Consider the following 24270-nt stretch of genomic DNA (forward strand, 5'->3'; position numbering starts at 1 on the left):
CACACAAAATTGATGGATAAATAATTATATTGTGACACACTCAATACATAACAGCGATATTTTATATAATGCTTTTTGTGTCTTGTATAACTGAGAGTGCACATAATAATACAAAAATATGTGCAGCACTCTCTGTTTTGTTGATTCGGTTATGCTGAACGATTTTTATTAAAATTTATAATATTTACCTCTCTGGCGTACACACCGCGTATATGATATATATGCACGACTGGGTGAATCTTAAGGCGAAACGACCTTGTTTGATTTTAACCAAACCGATTTTAATAGCCACTAAAGACGAAAATACGTTCAGAATTTAATGTCAACAATTTGCCAAAAAATTCATTAAAATTTTATGTATGAGGCAAGAGGCAACTACACATATATTTTGAGCCGGGCTGCGATTAAACAAATATTGAATTTCATGCAGTCAGATAGTCGGTGAGATAAGAGAAAGAAAACTTGTGCTGACCATTCAGTAATGTTTTATAAAAGTTTAAATGTGTTTCATGTTGCATCGACGAAGATGTCTTAGTAGAAAGGTTCTTAACTTTCGTTTCATTTAAGTCTATTGTTGTCCCATTGCACATTTATCGTGTTTTACCACATTTTCCTATCGAATTCAATATTGAAGAAAATACTGTTAGCCTGTCACATACACTCATCTGTTATCGATAACGACGACAAAAGTAATGATAATCTCTGATTAATGGTGTCATTTATACTGGAAAACACAAATAAAACAAATTGAAGTACAAGATTTGAAATCAACCGATTAAAAATACTTTGATCGATTGAAGTAATAGACCCGGTAAAAATACTGTTCCTATCCTTACCGTCTGTAGGTTAAGTTAAATTAATAATTCAGACAGAAGTAAGGTAAAAAGTAAATTCAGACTTTTGACTTGTTATGTAACTGTCATCTGTCATATCATTGGAATATTGTTCCAAGAACTGAGTGGACTCTGCTCATCGCAATGAACTGTATATTTTCTCATCAATCTACTGTTTTCATTAAAGAGCAAAAATAATGTAATAAGCTCCCTTTTACGTCGCTATGTTAAGAGTAATAAGACACGACATGGATCTTGTTTACGTCTTCACCACTTTTCAGCAAAATTCCTTTAGCTGCTGAAGTTTTCAGGGTAAAGCTTCACGAAACCACCGTATTCAGCTATGAGAACAAGGATGATGCTTTTATAGTTTTCAGGGTCCCATGCCCTATTCTCTATCTAAATATGCCGTACATTGTGCACAAATCGTCTTACATTAGGAGGTTACGTCAATCGCCATTTTTTCGCTCGGTATCGGAGATAAATGTGGTACTTTTCAGCTTTTCATTATAAAAACTGAGATTGTACCAAAATTTTGTTTGGAAATCACACAAGTAGGTACCAAAATTTTCGCCGATAACTGCCCCAGTAATTGATCTAACCTCCTCATGTAAGACCTTGGCTGACGATTATATATTTCTTTGAGTTATTTTATAGTGGACCTGCTTAGACAAAAAATCGTGCATCTTAGAAAATCGTTATAACGATAATTGTAGGTTCTTCCGTATCGATTTCTGATTCTAAACTGATGTGAAGACGGCAGCTCAATGGTTCTCTGGTGAGCGGCCGTTATGTCCCTTTTTTTCTATGATTTTTCATTCGTAAGCGAGAAACGATATCAATCAACCTCAAACTTGACAAATCCTTCAAATTACTCAAATTCTAGAACTGATAGCGTGGTGTACCATGTAAGGTGGTGGAATTTTAGGAACTAACATAATATAACCTCAACAATCTTAAAAGTCCAGAAGGGAACCCAATAAAACCTCAGATATCCTTCATAATACTTACGTTCTAGAGCTGGGAACATATTGTGCATGTGCAGTGACATAATATTAGAAACTGACCCACTACCACCTCAACAGTTCAATAAATCCTGAAGAGAATCCAAAAGTTTCCTTGAAAATATGAAACTCGGTTACGCCTTGAGTTACTAAAATTTACAGAAAATACAACTTTAGGTCGATTGTCATGAAAATACGTGTGATTATTTATTCTAAATAAATAATAATTTCGATGTATTTTTACATGAAGAACATGTGGTGTGACTTCACTGTTACGGAGCTGCCCGATTTCAATAAAATCCTTTTGAAGAAAATTTTTGCGAATTTACAGTCTTTTCCTATCGGTTTCAGAGATCTTCCTTTGAGGAAAAAATATTTTTCGACTTTGACCAATTTTTTCCGCCATTTTGGATTCAAATGTCAAAAAAAAATTATCAAATTTTTTTTTTAGACTTTTCTCTATAACTTATCGTGTACTTAAGTGGATTGATATCACTTCTCGAATGAAAAATCATAGAAAAAAGGAACATAACGGCCGCTCACCAGAGAACCATTGAGCTGCCGTCTTGGCCCCACATCAGTTTAGAATCAGAAATCGATACGGAACAACCTACAATCATCGTTATAACGATTTTCTAAGATGCACGATTAAGCCCTTTTTTCAGCCTAAGCAGGTCCACTACTAGTACAGCGCTATGAATTTTATGTGGTATTGACGGTTCTACCACATACATTTTTTGTTCTATTGTTCTAGTACAACGAGGTGAATTTTATGCGAAATTGGGGGTACGACATATACCGCATCAGCATCATACCCGAAGAAAATATTGATCCTTCAAGTTTATGCGGTAGAACCGTCAATAGCGCATAAAATTCTTCCCGCTGTACTAGAATAGCGCAGGGTCTTTGGGTATAACTTTTCTGGCGGAATTCACTACAGAAAACTACAAATAAGGAAATCAGCTCGATTTTGTCGAATATTTTCAGTACTGAGATTCCACTGCATTAGAAAATCTATTTTACATAATCCACTAAAATGATCCTATTTGACTTGTGTTGGTCCGAAAAGTTAAAAATATGAATACATTTGGAGAAGTGATGCCTGAAAGACATTTTTCCATACAACTTCGGGAAAAATGTCCACGTTAGAACCCTCAATATTCGGCTATACGCTTCCTCACTTCCGAATCTAGTATCTCTATTTTGATTAACATTTACGATAAAATAGTCAGGACCGAACTGGCCCTTCGGGCGTTGTACATATGAATGAAATTTTTAAAAAAGCCATTAATTTAAACAAAAATCAAAGGTCCTGATACTAAAACATCTAAATCAAAACAGATTTAGAAGTAAAAGATTAAGAGGTAAATCAATGCTCTCTTCCCTCCTAAAAGATATCATCAACGGTCACGTTGATATTAAATTGCATTACATTACATTACTAACCATTTTTTTTTTCTTTTTTAACTTTCAGATAGAGTTGCTGTGATAATTTTAGGAATAATTACACTCATAGCAGGAGTTTTATTATCTTCCATCCCATGGCTAGATTATTTTATTTTAAAGGTCAGTACTACATTCTATTGTTTACGGCACTAACCGTGGCAGCAAATTAAAAGTTCAAATTTATTTCGATTTTCAGAATTTAAGACTGTGGAATAACACATTGAGTTTTCATTACTGGCAGAAACCAGGTGTGATACGCTTAACGAAAGTTTATATATTTAACGTAACGAATCCAGACGGATTTCTATTGGGCGAGAAGCCTAAATTGGTTGAAGTCGGCCCATTTGTTTATAGGTAAGTCAACCGATGGTTTTTCCATATAAATAGTTTTTTTTTTTTCCTTTGTTCGTCTTGAACGACACACTCATTGAACGAAGATGGTTCAATGCATTCGTAATTAAGACATGCCAGCGTACAAGGTCATCTGCACATCGTTTGTCCATTATTTATCCTTATCCACAGGCAGAAATGGTTTTGAAATTGCAAAATTCGATCAACATAAATTCACATTTTAAGTCTTCCAGTAAAACCACTTCTTCCGCATTGATCTTTATGCACCACACACAGACAACACAGAATGTGGGCATATAGAATTTCCATTTCGTGTCTTTTCAATGCAATAATTTTTACTTTTACTTTAAGAACCAGACACAATGAACCTGATTTGATAAGATATTTCCATAAGCCGATGTTATATTTTAGAGTCGTCGTTCTGTTTTGCACGTAAGCAATAATAGCCATAACTTATGCAGAAACTCTTGTGGACGTCGACGTGTATTTTTGTCATTATTTTTAGTTTGATGTTCTTTGTACGGCGATTGCAATATTCTCTCGGTCGCATAAAACATAATAACATGTTGGATGTTGGCTGGGTTTTTTTTTACAATTTTTAATTTGTTTTGAAGGTAACAATGTGTTTTGCATCGCGGGCGATGGATGCCTTTAATTATGGTTATACCCAGTAATTACCCAGCCAATCAATTATGTTCTGATTACAATTAAAATTATTTTTACATCAATAATTATGACACTAGCAGGCATCTGATATGAGCGGTGCAATTTGCATTATATTCATTTCAACAATACTCTTGTAGACTTCGTTACAGTACAGTACAATTGCGTCTCTGATACGCAAACATAATCTGTATAAATATCGAGTCTATTACTTCTTTTAATCTAAATATTTGATGGCAGATCTTTTACTTCATTTATTTTGTCACACATTTTACTATAAAAATCCGCATCGGCCAGAGCTCATCATTTATTTTTGTTGTCGCTGTCGATAACAGATGTTCCTTTTATATTTTGGTTTGAGTCTCTTCCAGAGTTTGTTGCAACATTGCGTCAAAATATGTCGTCTATAGCTCTTGCTACAACAACTTTTTACGTTTTTTTTAAATTGCAATTATGGACGTCATGTTAAAAAGTTTGCCTCATTCACTGAACCATTATACAGTTTGCTTCAACAAATTCGACTCGACCACTCATCTAAACACATTGCTTATACGCCTTCATACGAGTTTCATAGACACACGCAAGCAAGGTTTTGTATGACGAGGTCACGCGGATCCCTTGAGCCGGTATCGCAAATATCCACTGAACTTTGCTAGCTGTAATTGTCATAGAGTTACCGATAGCCGCCATGTTTTTTTTTTGCGATACAGTCCCAGTGATAAAGTGGCTATCGGCCTAACCTCCTCATTTGCACCATATATATATAATAACGTATAGGTTTGTTCCAAGGCCATATGAATTGTCAAATTTCATCCATATAACCATAACCTCAATAATACCTCTGTGTAAATCGCGTAGGCGACGTTGGTCGATTTGTATGAAATATCACGTAAGCGACGTTGCTATGGATGAAATTGTCGTTGTTCGGGTTGTCGAAGTTCGTGTTTACAGTTACTTGGAACAAACCTATAAGCAGTGTGATTGTGGTTGACATTTCACTGCATCTGATACTTCTTCAAAGCGTCGCTAAGACTTTTGCTTCATTAGTTTTAATCTCAGTTTCTTAGTGGTTTTAAGGGCGATGAAAAAGAAATCGTGCGGAAATGTGCACGAGTGAGGAGGTTAAGCTGAATGCACATGTACTCATGTCATGAAGTATACCCGGGGGAAACCACTCTTTTGTAATTAACATGGTTAATCATTTAATCAGCGACATGATAAATGTGAACACGCACGGTTTTTCATTGATTAACCATGATTAACGACCATATTTCACGATTAACTGTAGTTTTGTGAAGATTCACCTGGTTAATTAAATTCTGGCTAATCACTGTTTCGTCATCATGTTAATCAATAAAAAAGAGTAGTTCCTCCCTCGGTATAGACACATTGGGGTATTCATCAGGGACTAACCTAAGAAACATAGTGGGTGGGAACTTTCCCACCCGCGCCTCTTGAATTCCCATTCACGAATTCAATTTTGTAAAAAGTACTTGCCCTTTTGATTTTGTTCCAAGTTTTCGTTTAGTTCGCGACAATTTGGTTTTAGCATAACAATTGACCTCCTGACAGATCCGTACCCCTTAAATTCCGAATCGTTGATTGACTATTCAATTAAGAATTAAGAGGTTGAAAGCCTCGCCATTCCTGTGGACAAGTCTGTCGACCACTCACCGACTCTAGACAACACGATATTAAAGTTAATATCAGTTTGAAATTACAAAAGTCGACAGTCGCAGTTAAACCATGTTCCCAGCATTTAAAAGGGAATTAACCATCTGAACAAATTCATCAAAACTCAAATTAAATCCTTCAATAAAGAAAAGTGGAACGACAAACTTTCACAGTTTAAAAAGCACTCTAAACAACCCCTAGACACTGCGACAAAAAAACATATCTGAATAGCGTAGTGTCACACCCGTAACTCTAACCAACTGTGGAAGGTTACTAGGTCGGTTAGCAATTGCAAAAGTAGTCTACATTCCTTAAGGATACATCAGGTGCCAGTTACTACAGATCAATTAGCCTGCCAAGCTCCATTAGCAAAATCTTTGAAAAAATTATATTGAATCGATTACGGCTGTTTATTAAAACCAACAACATCTTTGTTGATGAAAAATTTGGTTTTCGAGCTGGTCATTCGACGAATCATCAACTTCTCAGGATAGCTAATCATATCCAACAAGCTATTAATAAGAAACACTCTACAGGATTGGTCACATTTGACATAGAGAAGGCCTTTGATAGTGTATGGCATAACGGTCTAATAGTCAGGGCCGTAGCCAGACCTCCAAATGGGAGAAGGCGCGAGCCCCAAACATATGGTCTGCGAAAAAATCGTTTAGTTTTTTATTTTACAATGAGCAGCACATCCACGTCTACTACGAGTTCTAGTTTCGCTGATGGGTACACTCTACCTACAGATTTTTGTGAATCTTTGTAAATGTTACAAAATACGCGAGCGCAGAGAGCAAAATTTTTTGTTATAATCTGTTGTTCGGCTGATTAAATTGGTTATTAGAGAAAATCTGATGGCTGCTCTGCGCCGCTTTTAAGTAAAACAGTACCAATCAGGTCAGCGTAGCACTTCGCTTAGGATTTTCAGTTTCACTGAATACCTTGACTGAAAAACAGGGTTCAGTAGAGTATCAAAAATCAAAATCAAATTAAAGTTTTAATTCACGTTTCCGAACATGATCTTCAAATCAAATGTTATAATCAATTTTGGTACATGATGCTCAAATTACAAATTGAAGATCAAATTTTGATACCAGAAGATTTGAAGTTCACAATTTTACTACTTGCTGATCAAACCCGGAAGTTTAAAATTTTCGGATCAAACCAAAAACGTGGACATCAATAATGTATAGTGGAAAAGACGTTTTAATGTAATTGATCACTGTATCGAAATTGCTGGGCTCATTTTTCCCCATCCAAGGTTCTTTTTTCATAGAAAAGTGCCATCTTGCCAACTCTCGAGTGTAACTCTATGTTATTTTGTGTGTGCTAAGCATACGCAAAATTGGTTTACTTTAGTTGCAGTTTTACGATTATTGTCAGCCTAGTCTATCTCTGTTTCGTCTAAGAGTCCACAAATGAAATCTTTGAAAAATTGACAATAAAAATTAGATTGATTGATGAATGGAAATCATTTTGATTATCAAATTTACGATAAGATCATCAATCTATTTTTTGATATTCAATTTTTTTCAGGTTCAAACTTTGTTGAAGTTCAATTCTAAAGGTTAAGTTTGACCAAGCAGGTCTATTTAATTGTTGCAATTTGCAATTTCTCTGACGAGATAAGATTATTGCCATAAAAATATCAGAGTTTTCATCGAAACATTTTTCCATTTACGCCTTGAATTTTCAGTCAAATTTTGATATGTCGATTGATTCCGTGCATTATTCGTTGCCGGACCAATCCGATCAGCAACAATAAGGTCGCTAAATTTGGTTGGTAAATTATTTAAAAGGTGTACTAATGTTATGTCAATAGCTTCAGCAGATGTCATATTTTGATATTCTGTTCTTGTAACGTGTCTTTGTCGATTATACTATCTCCCTGTATTTCAAATGGGAAGAAATAAAAGCGATAAATCTAAAATAAGAATTGATCACTTGAAAATTAAAATGATTGCAGGAAAATAAGAATGTGATCACAACCAGTTTTTCAAATATAACACTACGAAATAAGATTCTATCAACCTAAAATAAGAAGTGATCACAAGTAGTACCTACCACCCGCTAAATCAAATGTGATCACTAAAAATAAAGAATTTGATCACTAAAAGTAAAGAATTTGATCACTAAAAGTCCGAACGAATACACATAAAAAGCGTTTTAACACGCCGAGCGATCCGGCCCATTGCCCCGGAGCGAAGCGGAGAGCCGCAATGCGAGCCGGGCGCCGGAACGGTGTTGGTAACTTAGGAGTTAATTTTTTCTCTCTCGCATCGTCTAATAATCAAACAGAATAATAGATAGCATATCCTTATTTCTTGCAATCAAATTTTTTATTTTGCACGATCATTTCTTTATTTTTTGTAATCAAATTCGTATAATTGTAGATCATTTCTTATTTCGAGACGATCATATGTTAGTGGTAAAATTGCATATATTTAGTGATCAAATTCTTATTTTTTGGTGATCAAATTCTATTTTTATTGCTATCATAAAAAAATTGTGATCATTTCTCTTTTTCTAGTGATCATTTCCTATTTTCTTGTGATCATTTCATATTAAATAGCTATCACTTTAATTACATGCCATTTCAAATTGTTCAATCATTTCCACAAACAAGTACGTTTCAAGAAATTGCCAGAAATATAGGATACCTAACTCATATCCTAACAGTATTCCACAAGGAAGTGTGCAGAGTCATATACTTTATAACATATTTACTTCAGACTTATTTGTAAGCCATAGTGAAAAGACGTTTTTCGCAGATGATTCCTGCAAAAATGTTTTGCCAAATCTCCCATGAAAATTATCAAGAAACTGAATGAAACTGGTAAGCAGACCTCAAATTATTCTGCAAAATGGAAAATCAAGTGATAAGAAATCAAACGCGGCCTTTTTCATTAGAAAAAGAGCTTGGAAGTGGAAAAAAAAGGTTTTTAAAATCTCTCTACGAAAAATTCGACTTTCTTTAATAATTGTTTTTGGCGCCTCTAAGTCAGAGTTAGTAGGTCATTTCTGCGCCGTTTCGTCGAATTCCCACCCACGGGATAATCCTTATGTTAGTCCCTGAATAGTATTCATTGTTGGGCATAGTAACCCAAAGCCAATAATTTACTTGAGAATTACCATACGTCCCAAGGTATGAATACATATAGATCCTCGGCGACTTTGAGTCTTCCCGAGTAACTCTTGGAGATTTTACCAGGTTCGAGAGAACTTCATCATTTAGATCCTGCGAAACTTTCCCGTTGAACCAGAAACTACTACTTCCCACACTTCAGATGTTGTCACAGTTTACAGGGTTTACTGCAGCCCACAGATGCACTCAGATCTGAGATTTTCGTTTTAATAAGGTGACACAGTGCTCGGTCTTCGCTCATACCAAGCTGATCAGTTCGTTTGCAAAATTTTTCGTTTGGATTCGAAAGGAAGCATTCAGCGTGGCGGCTTTCTTATTTTATTCCATTCAAATTTGTTAAGGTCCAGACATCGTCTAGAGTTACGAGTAACTAGTCTTCTGGAATAAGGGATTCTTGAAGACTTACTAATAATTATGATCAGATAGTAATGAATGAATGAGTCCTAAGTAGTTATTAGCTGATTACAAGCAGACACTTTTCGCCTATGAACCATCACATCAGCTTAAATTCCTTTCAGAAATATTCAAAGATTTCCATCCAACACTCAGGTGGGAATCATTATCATTAACTTCCATATTGACAATTTCAATTTATTATTCCATTAAAATATACCTACGCGTTCCATCATAATGACTTATTAGCTTAGTGTAACTTGAAGCTGTTTCCTCTACCGAATCGAAAAGCGCCATTTCAATGATTTGTTAATTTGCAAATTTTATATTCTCGAGTACATTAAACTGGAAAAACCATTTCCCGATCTGAAGCATTCTACTGGTAGCACAACATTCTGTTTGCTGACTGCGTATTTTAATTTCAACATCTCAGCTAATATTTACGTTGTCACTCAAAATTTTAATTCTGTTTGTTTATTGCATCTTAAAATCCCATTATAATTGTGGTGTATCGGCCGTTTGAATTGTAAAATGGAAGAGACAAAAAAACTTGGTGTAAAATGATCAATATGGTGATGATGCGATATACACAACACAATGTATTTATTACACATCTTACCAGCCAATAAACTAATCAAGTGCTAATAATAAATTAACAATTTGTTTAACAACGCTGCATTCGAGTCAGAAAACACTCTGTTAACTGCACACTTTGAATAATTTTGAATTTATTAAAACGAATTTTTTTATTTTCGTTTTATTATATTAGCGGAATGCATTGATGAAAAACAACATCAAAAAAATCGAGAAGGAAAACTTAATATAAAATCTTGAGCTTTGAACCCTCAACAGATTACTCATTTTTTCCAACACATAAAATCCCACATTTGATTACTCTAACATACCGAGAGCTGTGTTTATTGCCGTATTTTTGTTTACACTAAACTTTTCGCATAAAACGAAACACCAGTTTTTGTGTTGTGTAATATGGCAATTGGTTGCAATGCAGCTCGGTTTGTGCATTTTCTCCGTTAAATTTTATCGACTCAAATTACGTCTTCGATTACATATATCATCTGTATGCGATACCTGAGGAGATTGTTACGTATACAATTAACATGCCATGTGAAGCATTTTGTGCGTCATAACAGAGGTCATAACAACGGACTGGAAGAGGCTCCACCTATAAGTAGATCGGCTGATCGGACATTTAAGTACTTTAAAGTCTCATTAATTTGCTACACATATGTGTGACCAATATACTGCTGCCAAGTACATTGCTAACGAACCGTAGAATTGCAATAAGAAAGGGAAGAGTAATAGTATATTACTTCCGAGGTTCCAAGTTGTGTATTTGATAAGTGGGGTGTTACAGCCCGACCCGAAGGGGAGGGCTGTGTTCCCCACTTGTCAAATAACAACTTGGAACCTCGTAAGTACAATGCTTTACGTGATTAGGAAATGTAAATGAAAATGAAACATGCCGTAACACGTAAATTTATTTAATAAAAAAAAAATGGAAAAATTTACCGAAAAAAGAATTGGTAAATTTTGGCAGAACCTTACCACTTAAATGTCAGTTTTTGGCCCACACATTCTTAAAATCGATTTTTAACCGTGAAGCCATGATAGCCCATTTTTGGCCAAACGGAGAAAAATGTAGATGACCGAAACTTCCGGAAAATTTCGGTAAATTTTGAGAAATTCCGGCCAAAACTGTTATATAAATAGTAAAAATAAGCCCAGCAATAAGTATTCGCTCTTGTTGGCCTTCACACTTCACTTTGTTCACTTCGTACTGTCAAAAACCGTATCAGCAGAGTTCTCCATTGATATCCACTCTAGGCCGTAGAACTGTGGGTATGAGGAGTTTTTCTATGTAATAATGAAAGAATAGATTTACATGGGCCTTCGGTCCTTTTCATTCATTCGAAATGGGGTAATGTAAATCCACAAAACGTGAGCCCAAAATTAATGCAGCGCATGTTCCCTTCATTGTAATCATTTCAATAAAGTTGTGGCGGTATTGAAATACTTTTCTAATATTCATGATATTCACCACACACCACATTCCGTCAATTCTATAGAAATCGTAAGCGCTACACCTGTCATAGTGGCCAGCTGCAGAAAGTACTCTATTTTACATGAAATAGTTTTAGTTATTTTTCTAAAACATTTGCTAAAATGCTTTTTTAACGAATTCGCTAAAAAAGCTTTTTAGCATATGTCAGGGACTCCGTCTTTCCTCAATGATGTGACAAATGAGCGATATTTCAACACTAGTTAGGTTTTTACGTTTTCCTAACTAGTGTTGCAATACCGCGAGTTCATCGCTTATTCCAGCCTCCGGCTCAGCTGATGGAAACCTCTCATTCGCTAAAAAAGCATTTTAGCATTCGTTAGGAAAACAGCCTTTGTATAATACACTGTCGAGTTTCAGTACTCTATTTAGAGTACCACTTGACAGCTCACTATCTCACGGCTTTCTCTCGGAGTACTTTTTGTTGAGTGGAAACCATACTTTAGGTTCCGAATTTTTTGTGATCTACAGAAGATTTGCATTACCTTAAGTGTTTAGATATACTTTGCTCGGTGACACGTTATAAAATTTGAATTTTATTATTGCATGGCGTCTCCTCAACAGAAGTATAATTTGTGCAAAAAAAAATCTTTTTTACTCGTATAACTCGCACCGATCGTGCACTCGTTCAATCGAATTGAGTAAATTTTTTAATGTTCTTCTTCGTATACGATGTATAACTGTCGTACACTACGCATCGTGCAACAATGTTCGTTCGAAATAAATTTAATTCTAATCGATCTGGACGGTTAACACTCAAATATGCCAAAGTGCTCTATATGATAATGATAAACGTTGCAACTCGTTTTTCATTTTTAAATAAATCATGACATTTTAAGCGTTAATTAGGTTGTCTCCGTGTAAAAATGCATATTTCATCTTGACGACTAGGTCAGCAAAATCGATTTATTATTTTTTTTTTAATTGCTATGATTAATATTGAGGTAACCGTTTAGATGTCTTATTTGAGAAATGGTCCAATTATGTTGGATTTATTTGAACAACTGCACGATTACCGTTTGGCGTTATGTTGCATTGTGTGCACAGTTTGATGATGATGGACTTTGTCAACTTCATTCTGTTATTAAACGTGAATCATGTGGGCTCAAAATTTTGCCTCAGAAACATTAGAATTATGAAAATTCCAAAAAACTCCTAAAAATTCTGAAGAAATTCCACACAAAAAAATCAGAATTTTTTCGGAACTTTTTCACAATTTTTCAGAGTTGAAATTCCCATCAACAAGCCCTGCGCAAAAATCCAACGCACTGTCTCTCGTTGTATCAACAACAATTAAGTGATTTATCTGTTAATTAGCATATGCGACAGGGAAAGGTGCTTATTAAAACAAGCAATAAAATTTATCAAATTCCTAGAATCCAACTCTGTTACGATTATAAATTTCATTAACTTCAAGGATTAATACTGCGGATAAATTGAAAAATTTAAAAAAAAGGTTTCAGATCGTAAAAAAAATTTCATGTAAACACATGAGACGGTATAATTAATGATAATGAACGTTAACGACACAGACATTAAGCCGCCAGCAAACAAAATTTCATTTAAAAAAAGGAAACAACAAAATGAGAATTAAAAAGACTGTCGTAAAGTGGTGGGGAATTCCAATGTAGAATCTTTGAAAGCGTCCGATTACAAGTTAAATCAAAACGAAATTCAGAGACAGAGTTACGAACCTTTTATTAACAGCAAGCGTATGGTGATATAATCAATATATTTGCTACGTCTTTCTTTTATTGCCTAGCGACGCAAAATCTATTACTTCATTAGCTTTATCCCACTCTTTACTATATAAGAAAACAAGAACCAGAGCTCATCGCTTAGTTTCATCGTAACTGTCGACAACAGATGATGATTTTTAATGTAAAATTTGTCCATTTATTTCGACCTGTTCCGAGTCTTAGTTCTTATGAACTAACAAGTGAAAATAAGAAGACACATCCATTGGATATTTACACTCACTCTCAAGAATTTGAATTCCCCCATGCTCCTCGGTGTGCTGCTTCTTTATATATTTGTCAGATTTCTATTGTTTTTGAAAATTCTAGTTAGAAGATGGAAGTGTTCTGCCCGTACGATTTTTTTTACATTTCGACAAAAATCTATTACTTCATTCGACTGAACCTACAACTTACGCTGTCCAGAGATCATCGGAGACTTTTTTTGTCGATAATAAATGACTAGTCGGTTGTGAAAAAGGTCGACATTCAATGCAATTTTCTAATTTCTTTTAGGGAGGACATGGAAAAGGTTAACATACAGTTCCATGACAATTACACAGTCACTTTTCAACATAAGAAAATTCTTCAATTTGTTCCTGAATTGAGTGTGGATAAGAATTTAAAATTAACAACGCCCAACATTCCGTTATTGGTAAGAACGAACTTTACATTGACGAGCGGCTACCCACTCACATGTTCCCTTTTTCAGACATTAACCAGTCATTCGAATTCCCTTGGCTTTGTAATATCGCGAAGCATATCATTAATTTTATCGATGTCGTCATACAAGCCGTTCAAATCGCTGACCGTAGACGAACTGCTATTCGGCTATGATGATACGTTAGTGAATTTAGCGCATAAATTCTATCCTAGAGAAAAGCGTCCAATGTCTAAAATGGGTCTACTCATTGGAGTAAGTTGATTTCCATTTGAATACATTTAGCCATCGGACCGATCTTAACCTGTGAACCTTTCAACTAGCGCAATGGAACATTGACCGAATACTCATCAATTAACACAGGACATGGTGGAATGGATAAATTTGGCTACATAGATCGACTTAATGGAATGGACACGTTGCCGTACTGGAAAGATCCTCCTTGCAATAACATCGCAGCATCGGAAGGATCATTTTTCCCACCGAGAGCGTACACAAATTCAAACATAGTTTATGTGTATGACAAAGATTTGTGCCGTATAATGCCGTTGGAGTATGTTAAGTCGATTGTTAAAGATGGTAAGATTGCGTGGAGTGATTGGAAATGATCTGAAATCGAATGAACTTTGGATTGAATTCCTCTAAGACATGTTAAAGTTCCAGCTCCATTGATTGCTCAATAACAATGTTCGCATACTTCTAGGAATCGATGCCGATTTGTACGAGCTTCCTGAGAACACGTACGGTGACTCGCAGAACAACGAAAACAATTCTTGTTACGATACGCACGACTATAGAGCCGTTAAAGGACTACAGAATATCAGTCCATGCCAATACGGTTAGTTACATCGACAGACACATGTCGTTTTCGTGACTGTAAAATCGACATTCACATTTCAGGTGCCCCTGTGTATCTATCAAATCCACATTTTTATCAGGCTGATCCTAGTCTCATAGCAGAAGTTGAAGGACTGAAACCGAACCGGTCCTTACATCAAACCTATTTCAAAATTCAACCGGTAGGTCATTTTGTTAAAAAAACACGATTTTTTGGCATTAAACGAACCAATCTTTTCTTCCAGGCAATAGGTGTGCCAATTGAAGGAAAAGTTAGAATTCAACTGAATCTGAAAGTTGAACAGGCAAAACACATTGGCTCAGTAAAGAATTTTCGTGATATAGTTTTTCCTATAGTGTGGGTGGAAGAGGTAAGTGATGACAAGAGAGTGATTAAAAGAAAACCTTCAGTCATCTCGATTCAACCCGTTTTTAAGAATTGCACAGGAGAAACACGAATTTGTCGCTGCATTAGACAATTTCAATGATATTTCAGGTCGAAAATAGTCCAGGAAGTCTTGCAAGCAAATTTTCATAGTAATTCATTTGCCTTTATTAACTATAGCTGCACTTACCGACGCGAAAGGGACCTAATTCAAATTTTGTTTTGTTCTTCTGTCAAGTTTGCCAGTAAAACAAAAAAAAAATTAGGTCCTTTTCGCGGCGGTATGTGTAGTTACAGTTACTCTCCGACAGTGATTTGAATGATTACTAATCACGCTTCACAAATTGAAGACCTAAATTGATAGTCGATTGCATTTCGTTTGTATGACTTGAATTCTTTTACATTTTGTTTCGAAAACATTTTAGTGGTGACGAGACCAATAGACTTAAATGGTTGCTATTAGATTGGTACTAACAATATTGGAATCTATTCGGTGCTAATGATAAAGTTATCTCTTTCGTTCTTTATTTTATAAAAAAAATAGTTTTTTGGCCTTTTTACCTAATTTAGCTGCATCTTCTCTTTCGTCGGAACATAGCGCATCTTAATACATAAATTAGTAACATTCTAACATTCGAACGCATTAGTATAAGGTATTATAATGGAGCTCCTTGGCTGAACAGCACTCTGACGGCGGGCCTAATTCAAAGATTTTGTTCTAACGTCAAAATTGTCAATAGAACAAAAGCAAAATTTGAATTTAGGTGTCTTTCGCGTCGCTATAGGGGTTCATCAAGCAAGTCCAATTTTTTTGGGAAATTCATTTCCTAAATTTGCTCAGTTTAATTTTGACAAATTTTAACGAATTTCAACTCGAGATTCAAACCTTGCAGCTGGTCAAAATAAAAATTTCTCAACAAGGACGTCGTGCACTAATTACTTGCATGTTGCGAGTAGGATAATATTTAGTCTTTGAATTTTCCATCATCAAAAAATTAATATCTTAGAGACGTTTCGAAAAACCAGCTCTATAGACCTTCCAATCATTCACGGTTTTTAGTTCCACTAAGAACATTGTTCGCAAAAACTGTTTTCCTTAACCCCAATCAATGGAGCTTCACTATACTACTGAAACATGCCATTGATACTTCCATTATTAGTGTCATGCATCAACCAAAACAATGAACTGCAACCGAAACAATAATTCTATTTGTTAATCGTAGGGCGTTAGCGATCTACCGCCAGACATTCGCCGTTGGTTGTATCTCGGCACTGTATTTGCACCGAACGCTGCGCCAATAATGGCATACGGATTCATCGTGACCGGTGCCTTTATGTTAATCTTTGTATTTGTGCGTGCGTACAAAAATTTCGTATTCACCACGGATCCAACGATTGAAATTTTGGAAATGGGTCGTCGATCGATACGACGTGGTAGCAGTTTCCTGGTGCAACATCAACAGCGGCTGCTGATGCAACGCGACAGCTATGTGCTGTTAAAGACGACCAACAATAATAACGAAGGAGATTCGCCATCTTAAAATAGGTTGAACGATTTTTCGGGATCTGAATTTTTTACGGTGATAAGTATTTGAAATAGAACTGCAACGCATGTGACCATGTGAACAAAAAAATCACAGAGCAAAAACTTGCATGCGTTGCACGTTCTTTCGGATACTTTTTCTGTAACAAATATTTTAAACTAATTAGCGCTATCAGAATCACTCGATGACAATATTCACATATGGGAATGATTCAAAAATCAAATTTAAACAAAAACAAAATGAAGTTGAAAAGCTCTCACAACAAGTCGTTGAAACGAAGTAATTTCGGTATATTTTTAAGGCTCACTGACCCAGTACGAAACATGACAGGTGTCAACGACAAATTTGGAAAATGACATACTTCATATAACTCATATTTATTCAGTGAAAATGCATGCACTGACTTAAATCTAGTTCCTGAAAGATCACGTTAAGACAGCTATCTGTAGCTACACATGGCGACGCGAAAGGGACCTAATTCAAAAATTTTCTTTTGTTATCTTGTCAAACTTGACAGATGAACAGAAGAAAATTTAAAATTAGGTGCCTTTGGCGTTGCTATGTGTAGCCAGACTACGGAAGGCAGAAATTTGAACGGTTCAGCGGATAAATCCATTATAAATTTTCAGGACATAGAAAATTCTCTTCTAAGTTCGTGGAGGCGCCACTAGAAAATTGCTATTGCCTTCGTGTGATCAACTCAGAGGTGTCTTAATATGTTCTTGATGAACCTAGACCTAAAGATCATCTTAACTTAACATTATGCTCAACTAGAATTTAGTTTGAAGAACAAGAAAAAGAAGAAAATTTTGAAGAAACAAAAAAAAATCGTAATTCCATCTCTCCAATTTAGTGTTGTTTGTTTAAGTAATTATGTCGAATGGATGTTAATTTATTGTGATTTACTCCGTCCACAAAGAGAAAACCTAAAAAATAAATTTCATCTTAATTTAAGGGTGAACATTCAAATTTAAAACAAAACAAAAAAAAAAATGAAAAAGAAAAACGGAAGAAATTCTGTATTTTTGTACGTTGCGTAGGTTAAGCGTTTCTCTATTAAAAGTCCATGTTTTATCAAAGGAAATATTTTCATGAATAAATTTTTCCATTGAAAAAGTATCTGTTTCACTTGAAGAATTTTTAAGAACATCGCTGCCCATCTCACTTCACAGCTGAAAATGATGGAAGTATATCTTCTTATGTGATCACTGACTATCAAACCCGAAGGTAAGCCTACCTCCATGTATAATTATTGACATATTGTCATTTGGTGTTGACAACGTGTTCAACTACTGGAACATTTGGTATTATGTGCACTCAGAAAGTTGTCAAACATTCGAATAATGGAGCAAATAAATAAACAATAGAACAATATAAGAGCCTATTGTTTGTGATTCTACTGTTCTATTGTCCATACGTTCCGAATGTACAATAAAATCTAACTTGACAACATTTTGTTATTTTGTCAAGTTAGTTTTTCCTTATAGATCATTTTCATTATACAGTACTTGTCAACGTAACCCCACTTAATTTTTCGTCAAGTAGTCCTTAACCTCAATCAATTGACGTTAACCGGGTTCAATTTACTGATTTTTATATGAAAATCGTTCGTTCAATTCATTCGATATTTTTCGACATGTCTGACAGTTGGGATCGTGTCTGACGTTTACAAGGTCATGAAAATGATCTATACGGTGTTTAAGTAGAAGAAATATAACTTATGTCGGGGTATAGCTGTCACAATAAAGTGAGCTGAAAATTTGAATTTGCGTGGCAATATGTTTTCATGTGAAAACAATTTTGAGTTTTCTTCGTTTTAATTGCATGTAGATGTAGTGTGTTTGACTTCAAAACAATTGAATAGTAAACTATAATCTTTCATTCGGTTGAATTTGTCTTTCCCAAATTTTAATTTAATTGTGTTTGCAAAATACAAAACAAATTCAAATTTTGCCTCGTGTTTTGACAGCTATACCCCGAGATCACTTACACTTAATAGATCACTAAAATGACCGCTGGCGTGACGATCGACGGTTCGGTTTTGTGTGCAAACTAATGACAACCAACTTTGCTTCTAAGGGAATTCCCCGTATTTAGTTCATTTGCATTCATTTCAAAGAATTGAACTTATTCATTACTTTGTGAAATTGTGAAGTTGGTTTCGATCAGTTTGCACACTTTTCCCCATCATTCCTCACGTTTCCGTCATCAGTTTCACCAAACGAAGAGATCTATAGGTCAAAAAACTCTCTGCTTAAACACCGTATAAACAGAGAAATGATAAGTTGGTACGCCTGTGGCGAGATAGAATGCGCATGAGGAATATGGATGACAGCTGAATTGTATGGGAGAAAATGTTAGAGAATTCCATACAATATTGGGGTCTGCCTCTTCCATAGCGCCTAGCTGTCATATTATGCGCATTCTATCTCGCCACAGGCGTACCAACTTATCATTTCTCTGCTTATAAAAATACTAAGTATACCAAGGCGTTGACTGCTGGCCAAGTGATCTGTTATGATATTTTGCATTGAACGGTCGGATTTGAAATTCTGAACTTCATCCCAACCCTGAATGCAACCGACGATGAAACCAAAACCTAACAGTTTTTCATTGAAACATTGATAAGTTAGGAAAACGTACAGTGCATCTACTCATCGATTCACGACTACAAAAATAATCGATGAGCCTCTTTACATAGCAAATTGTTATATGGTAGAAGAAATGAAGTAAAAGATTGACGCCAGAGTTTCGCAAGTTCAAAATGAAAAGTGACGAAGGGTAAAAAAACGCAGCGTTGAATCACTATCATCCATCCGCGGTATGCTAAAAGTATATGAGAGTACGTTGAAATTATATTGCAATTCATTTGTTCATCCACTAATTCACTTAAAATTAAAATTCTGAAGCCCATCTACGGCATGAATAATATTCATTGAATATATTGAAATAGGGTAGAAGAAGTAGTAGAAGTATGGGATCCCATAATATACTGCCAATAATCTTGCAATCTATGAATGGTTTAAGCGTCTTCAGTAGCGGTCTCAAATTTTAGTGGAGAGAACGTACTGCCAGAACAGAAGGCCTATGATCAAGGAGCGAGCGTACAAGTGTGTACAAACCGACAAACCGCTGTAGAAATGTCTTAGATTAACGCATTTCAAGCAAAAGTGCTTCGAGTGACAGCTGCCAAATAGAGTGCTGTTTTGTATGAAAAATGTTTCCAGATTTTTTTACATTGCCAAAATTTTTTCGATACGCTGTCCCGTTTCAGTACTCCCACGAAAAGTGTGAAATGACAACAAATCTACGAGTCTAAGAGTACTATAGTTCTATATTTAGAGTACCACTCATGCTTGAAGGGCGTTGCTTAGATATGTCATCACGCCATAAATGACTGAGGTACTGAAACTATCTACATTGTATGCCACAATGAGCCATTAACCATTAATTTAAGTCTACACAAATTATGATCTTCCGTACCTGGACAACTAAAATTTTCTTCTAAACGCGAACAATATCGGCCCTATGCTTCCTCGAGAAAATAACCAAAATGTTTCAGGATTGACTCAGACAAAATATCCGAACAAATTTCTTTTGATGAACTCGCATCAAATCTAAGACGTATAGGTATTGTTCCTCGTTCAGACTAATTACATTACAGCTAACAGATATACTGAAATTTAGCAGTTAACCTTTTCATTTTCAATGTGGAACTTCACAGAAATGTTTCACGGGAACGAAAATGTTTCTTTGATTTTGATATAAATGGAATTCTCTGGAAGTCAAAACCGCACGTGTTAATTTAGTTAATTATACAACGAGAAATATGAATAAGATTGAGGATATGACTTAGAAGTTGGTACAATACCTACAAGATAATTTCAAACACACGCATCACACCGTAATCGTTCAGTACGAATGCCGAATATACGAAGAACATTTTCAACATTTTATTTTCTTTGTAAGCTATCAAAACAAATGCCAGTGCTGCTTATTTCTAATTCTAGTAGAGACGACTTGTCTATTCTTCTTTTACTCCTTATTTTCTCGAGATCTGTTTAGCTAGAAAATACGAATTTTGAAAATTAGATTAAGATGTTCCAACAGAGAATGGAGCACTCAGTCTGCGGTAGCGGTACAGTACAAAATAGAGTATAAAGTGAAATTTGAGTTTCCAAATTATGTTATCGGAACTACATTGCCATTCAACGTATTGTTATCGAATTCAACTCAACGCCTGTGCTCTGTCGTTGGTCAAACAGAATATCGAGATGATGAACAACTGTGCTGTATGTGATAGTTGTTTCCGAAACGAAAATCCAAATAAAATTATTTGTGATGGAATTTGCCGACAATCTTTTCATGCTGAATGTGCCAATTTCAGTAAAAATGCGCTGATGTGCTACAGAGAAATGCCGAATCTTCAATGGTTCTGTGATGGCTGCATCAATCAAACACGCTTGTCAAACGTTTCATCGTCGCTGTTCAATAAATTCAATTCATCCGTGGTTATTCCAGCCTCTACGCCATCTTATGTCCAACGATCGCTTACTGCTGCCAAACGAAAACGTAATCGAAATCCATTTCCGAATGCTAAACTAAATAACGGATCCGTGTCATTGGTAAACCGATTTCCCAAATTCGGTCATGACATTAGCAACGCCAATGGATCAGTGAACGAAGTGCAACCCGAAAATAATCATCAAATTAGCAACGCCAATGGATCAATGAACGAAGTGCAACCCAAAACTAATTCCGTCAAATCGCCTGTTGCAAATGGATCGAATCCACTGATTACAAGAGAATTTACTCAATCTGATGTCGCTCAATCCACGCCGCAGGAAAAGTCCGCCGATTATAAAGGAACTCTAAAAGAACAATCGGAACCAAAAACTCCACCCGCCAAGTCTAGCTCCTTTGCTGAAGTGCTTAATAAATCCTCACTTTCGTCAGTTGCTGAAACAGCATCCGGAATTTCAACGATTCTACCGCAAAACGATTCAATTCAGTCGCCACGACGCACCACTACTTCGTCGCCGTCCGATACACTGAAGGTACTTTATGTATCCAATTTTCACCCGTCCACTACTGAAGAGGAGGTCGTCAATTATTTATTGCGTGAGAATGTAATAAAGTCAGCTGAAGAGGTGTCATGCAAGGTGCTGGTTTCGTCTGATGTGAATATGAGTATGCTCAGCTTTATATCGTTTAAGATCACTGCTTGTTCTAAAGTGTTTGACTCAATGTATAAACCTGAACTATGGCCAAAATATGTAGTTTTTCGTGAATTTGTCAATCGCTGATTTTACGATAAGGTTTTAAGTTTTTTTTGTTTTTGTCATTTTTAGTAGGATAAATTGTATTATTATTATTATATTCAGCCAGTATTTGGCGGTGCAAATAAATCAATTTCAATTTAAAGTGAAATTTGAGTTTCCAAATTATGTTATCGGAACTACATTGCGACGTCAATGGAGTTGGTGCTCTTCTTGTAGATTTCATGTACGTACGCACTACTGAAGTGTGCAATTCGATTAGTGTCAGACTACACCTTGATCGATGCTTTTGCAGACGGCTATTTCATTTGTTATCGACAGCGATGACAAAAATAATACTTTTACTCTGGCTAGTGCCATCTTATACAAGAAAAAATTATCTTAAAACAATTGAAGTAAAAGATTTCCTTTTTTACTTGTTGAAGATACTTAGATCAAAAGAGGTAATAGATTCGATAATTTTGTTGGTGATATGCTTACCATTTGCGAGCGGCTTGTTCTCTTGCTACCAAAAAGAGGTAAAGCAATCGAAAACATTTCCTTTGATGACTCACTCTGCATGAGCCAATTTTTTTTCGCTTGGTAACAACTTGCGAAATATCTGCCTTGATATCACTGTAGCACACCGTTCATGTCGCGTCGTTATACCACTTTATTTACATGCTAGCTCTGTGTTATCAAAGCGAAATTATTAAGAGAAAATCTCTAATAAAAAAATATGAAAATAATTAAATTATTGTGCAATATGAAGCGGGAGGCATGAACACCAATAATAAAAAGAAATCAAACAGATCCATTCAAAACACATAGCTCTAGGAGAAATCTATATACATTTCAGCCGAGTTGTGTTTGCCGTTCCCGTATTTCTGGTTACATATATACAAATCCTGTAGCTAAACATGAAAATACGGCCGATTTATTCCAATTTAATGTAAGCAGTGTAATACAACGGAAAAGGCGCATATATAGAATGTAATATAAAGAGCGGAACGCAACTTCAATTTCTGTTCTTGACATATCGTTAAATCAAAACCTTTAAGTCGACTTTGTATACTTATATTGTACAGATTATAATGGTTGTAAAAGCATCATAGGCGAATAAAAGAAAATCGCATTTTATTTCATCATTTCCATGATTATTTTATATTTCGGATGATTTATTTCCTCGTTGGTTTTTTTTACATTCAATTTGTGTTGTTTTGCGAGCTTAATGACAACTTTGACCGGATTTTCAACAAATAAAAAACGAACACAGTGGCAATAACCTATGGGAAAAGCTGCACCAAGAATTGACCTAAATCTACTACTTCATTATTTTAGAGTTTACAGCTGCATGATTGAACACTAGTCAGTATTCATGTCTTTTTTATCGTCGTTGTTGCAAGTTACCAAGCAAATTGGCCAGTAGTGGGAGCAAATAAAATTAATTTAATACTGCTATCTGGATGGACAAGTCACGCGAGAAAATGAAATTTTTAACTTTAGGTAAACAGTGTTTACTAAACACAACGTTTTCACAGCAAGGGCTCCCGAAGTTTTAAAAACTTTCTCTCCTCCGCTGAAACTTCGAAGGCCTCCTTCGAGTGAAAAAAAGTTGGAAATTTTCTAGAAACTCTCGAAAGGCAAATCACAACTTTTTATTCCCTCGGCGAGCAAATATCTATCACTCTTTTGAGTTTTGAATGCGCGCCGACTAGCTAACTCACCTAGCAAAATAGTCATCTTAGGAAAGGAACAGAGGTTTTCTCAGGTTTGTGGTTGAATTTCAGCAGGGGGTAAGTTTGATGAATCTGAAAAAGGTTTCACTGTCAAGTTACATGAGGACATTTTCCATATGGCATCACATACACATACCTTCCAAATTGATTTGATCAAATCAATTTCCTTATGGGTATGACTTAAGTGTCTCATTATTCGCATCTTAACTGATATTTAATATAATCAGGCGTATATTGGTGTCTCAAGAAGCCGTCTACACAGCAACAACAACTGCTATTGAAAGCTACAAAGGAATTGCCACCGAAATCTGATATTTCATTTCAAATAGAAAATTATTTTTCGTTTTTCGTAATGGTTTGTGTCTTAGGTAAGGTAACCTTACGAAATACGAGAAGTTTTTTTTTAGAAAAATTGTTCTGGGTTTTTATATTGGCTAGATGTGCCAGCAAAAATGATGTGAATAAATGTGGAGAAGCCATTTCCTGACATTGGCGCTATGAGTATGGAGGCACGGTCA

General features: G+C 35.5%; 1 protein-coding gene and 2 long non-coding RNA genes across 6 annotated transcripts in view; 2 read left to right on the plus strand and 1 right to left on the minus strand.

Annotated features, from left to right (window-relative positions):
- The window catches only part of LOC119079802 (scavenger receptor class B member 1), a 76181-nt gene extending 58314 nt beyond the window's left edge, over positions 1–17867 (plus strand). For all 4 annotated transcript variants that reach the window (XM_037187864.1, XM_037187865.1, XM_037187866.1 and 1 more), the window contains exons 3-11: positions 3312–3403; positions 3480–3637; positions 13845–13983; positions 14041–14244; positions 14313–14568; positions 14693–14827; positions 14890–15008; positions 15072–15197; positions 16435–17867. In XM_037187864.1, coding sequence (XP_037043759.1) covers positions 3312–3403; positions 3480–3637; positions 13845–13983; positions 14041–14244; positions 14313–14568; positions 14693–14827; positions 14890–15008; positions 15072–15197; positions 16435–16752 — 1547 coding nt within the window. In that variant the 3' untranslated portion in view covers positions 16753–17867. The remainder of the gene's footprint in view (positions 1–3311; positions 3404–3479; positions 3638–13844; positions 13984–14040; positions 14245–14312; positions 14569–14692; positions 14828–14889; positions 15009–15071; positions 15198–16434) is intronic.
- On the minus strand, positions 654–11148 carry LOC119079819. The gene is made up of 4 exons (XR_005088235.1): positions 11074–11148; positions 5253–5263; positions 1845–1847; positions 654–665 (listed from the first exon to the last, which is right to left on the minus strand). It is a non-coding gene; the product is annotated as an uncharacterized LOC119079819 (long non-coding RNA).
- Positions 7923–11976, plus strand: LOC119079821. Its single transcript, XR_005088237.1, has 3 exons — positions 7923–8030; positions 11906–11910; positions 11967–11976. It is a non-coding gene; the product is annotated as an uncharacterized LOC119079821 (long non-coding RNA).
- Positions 17868–24270: the final 6403 nt, after the last annotated feature.

This window comes from Bradysia coprophila, unplaced genomic scaffold (assembly GCF_014529535.1).
Source record: "Bradysia coprophila strain Holo2 unplaced genomic scaffold, BU_Bcop_v1 contig_339, whole genome shotgun sequence".
NCBI classification, from domain to species: Eukaryota; Metazoa; Arthropoda; class Insecta; order Diptera; family Sciaridae; genus Bradysia; species Bradysia coprophila.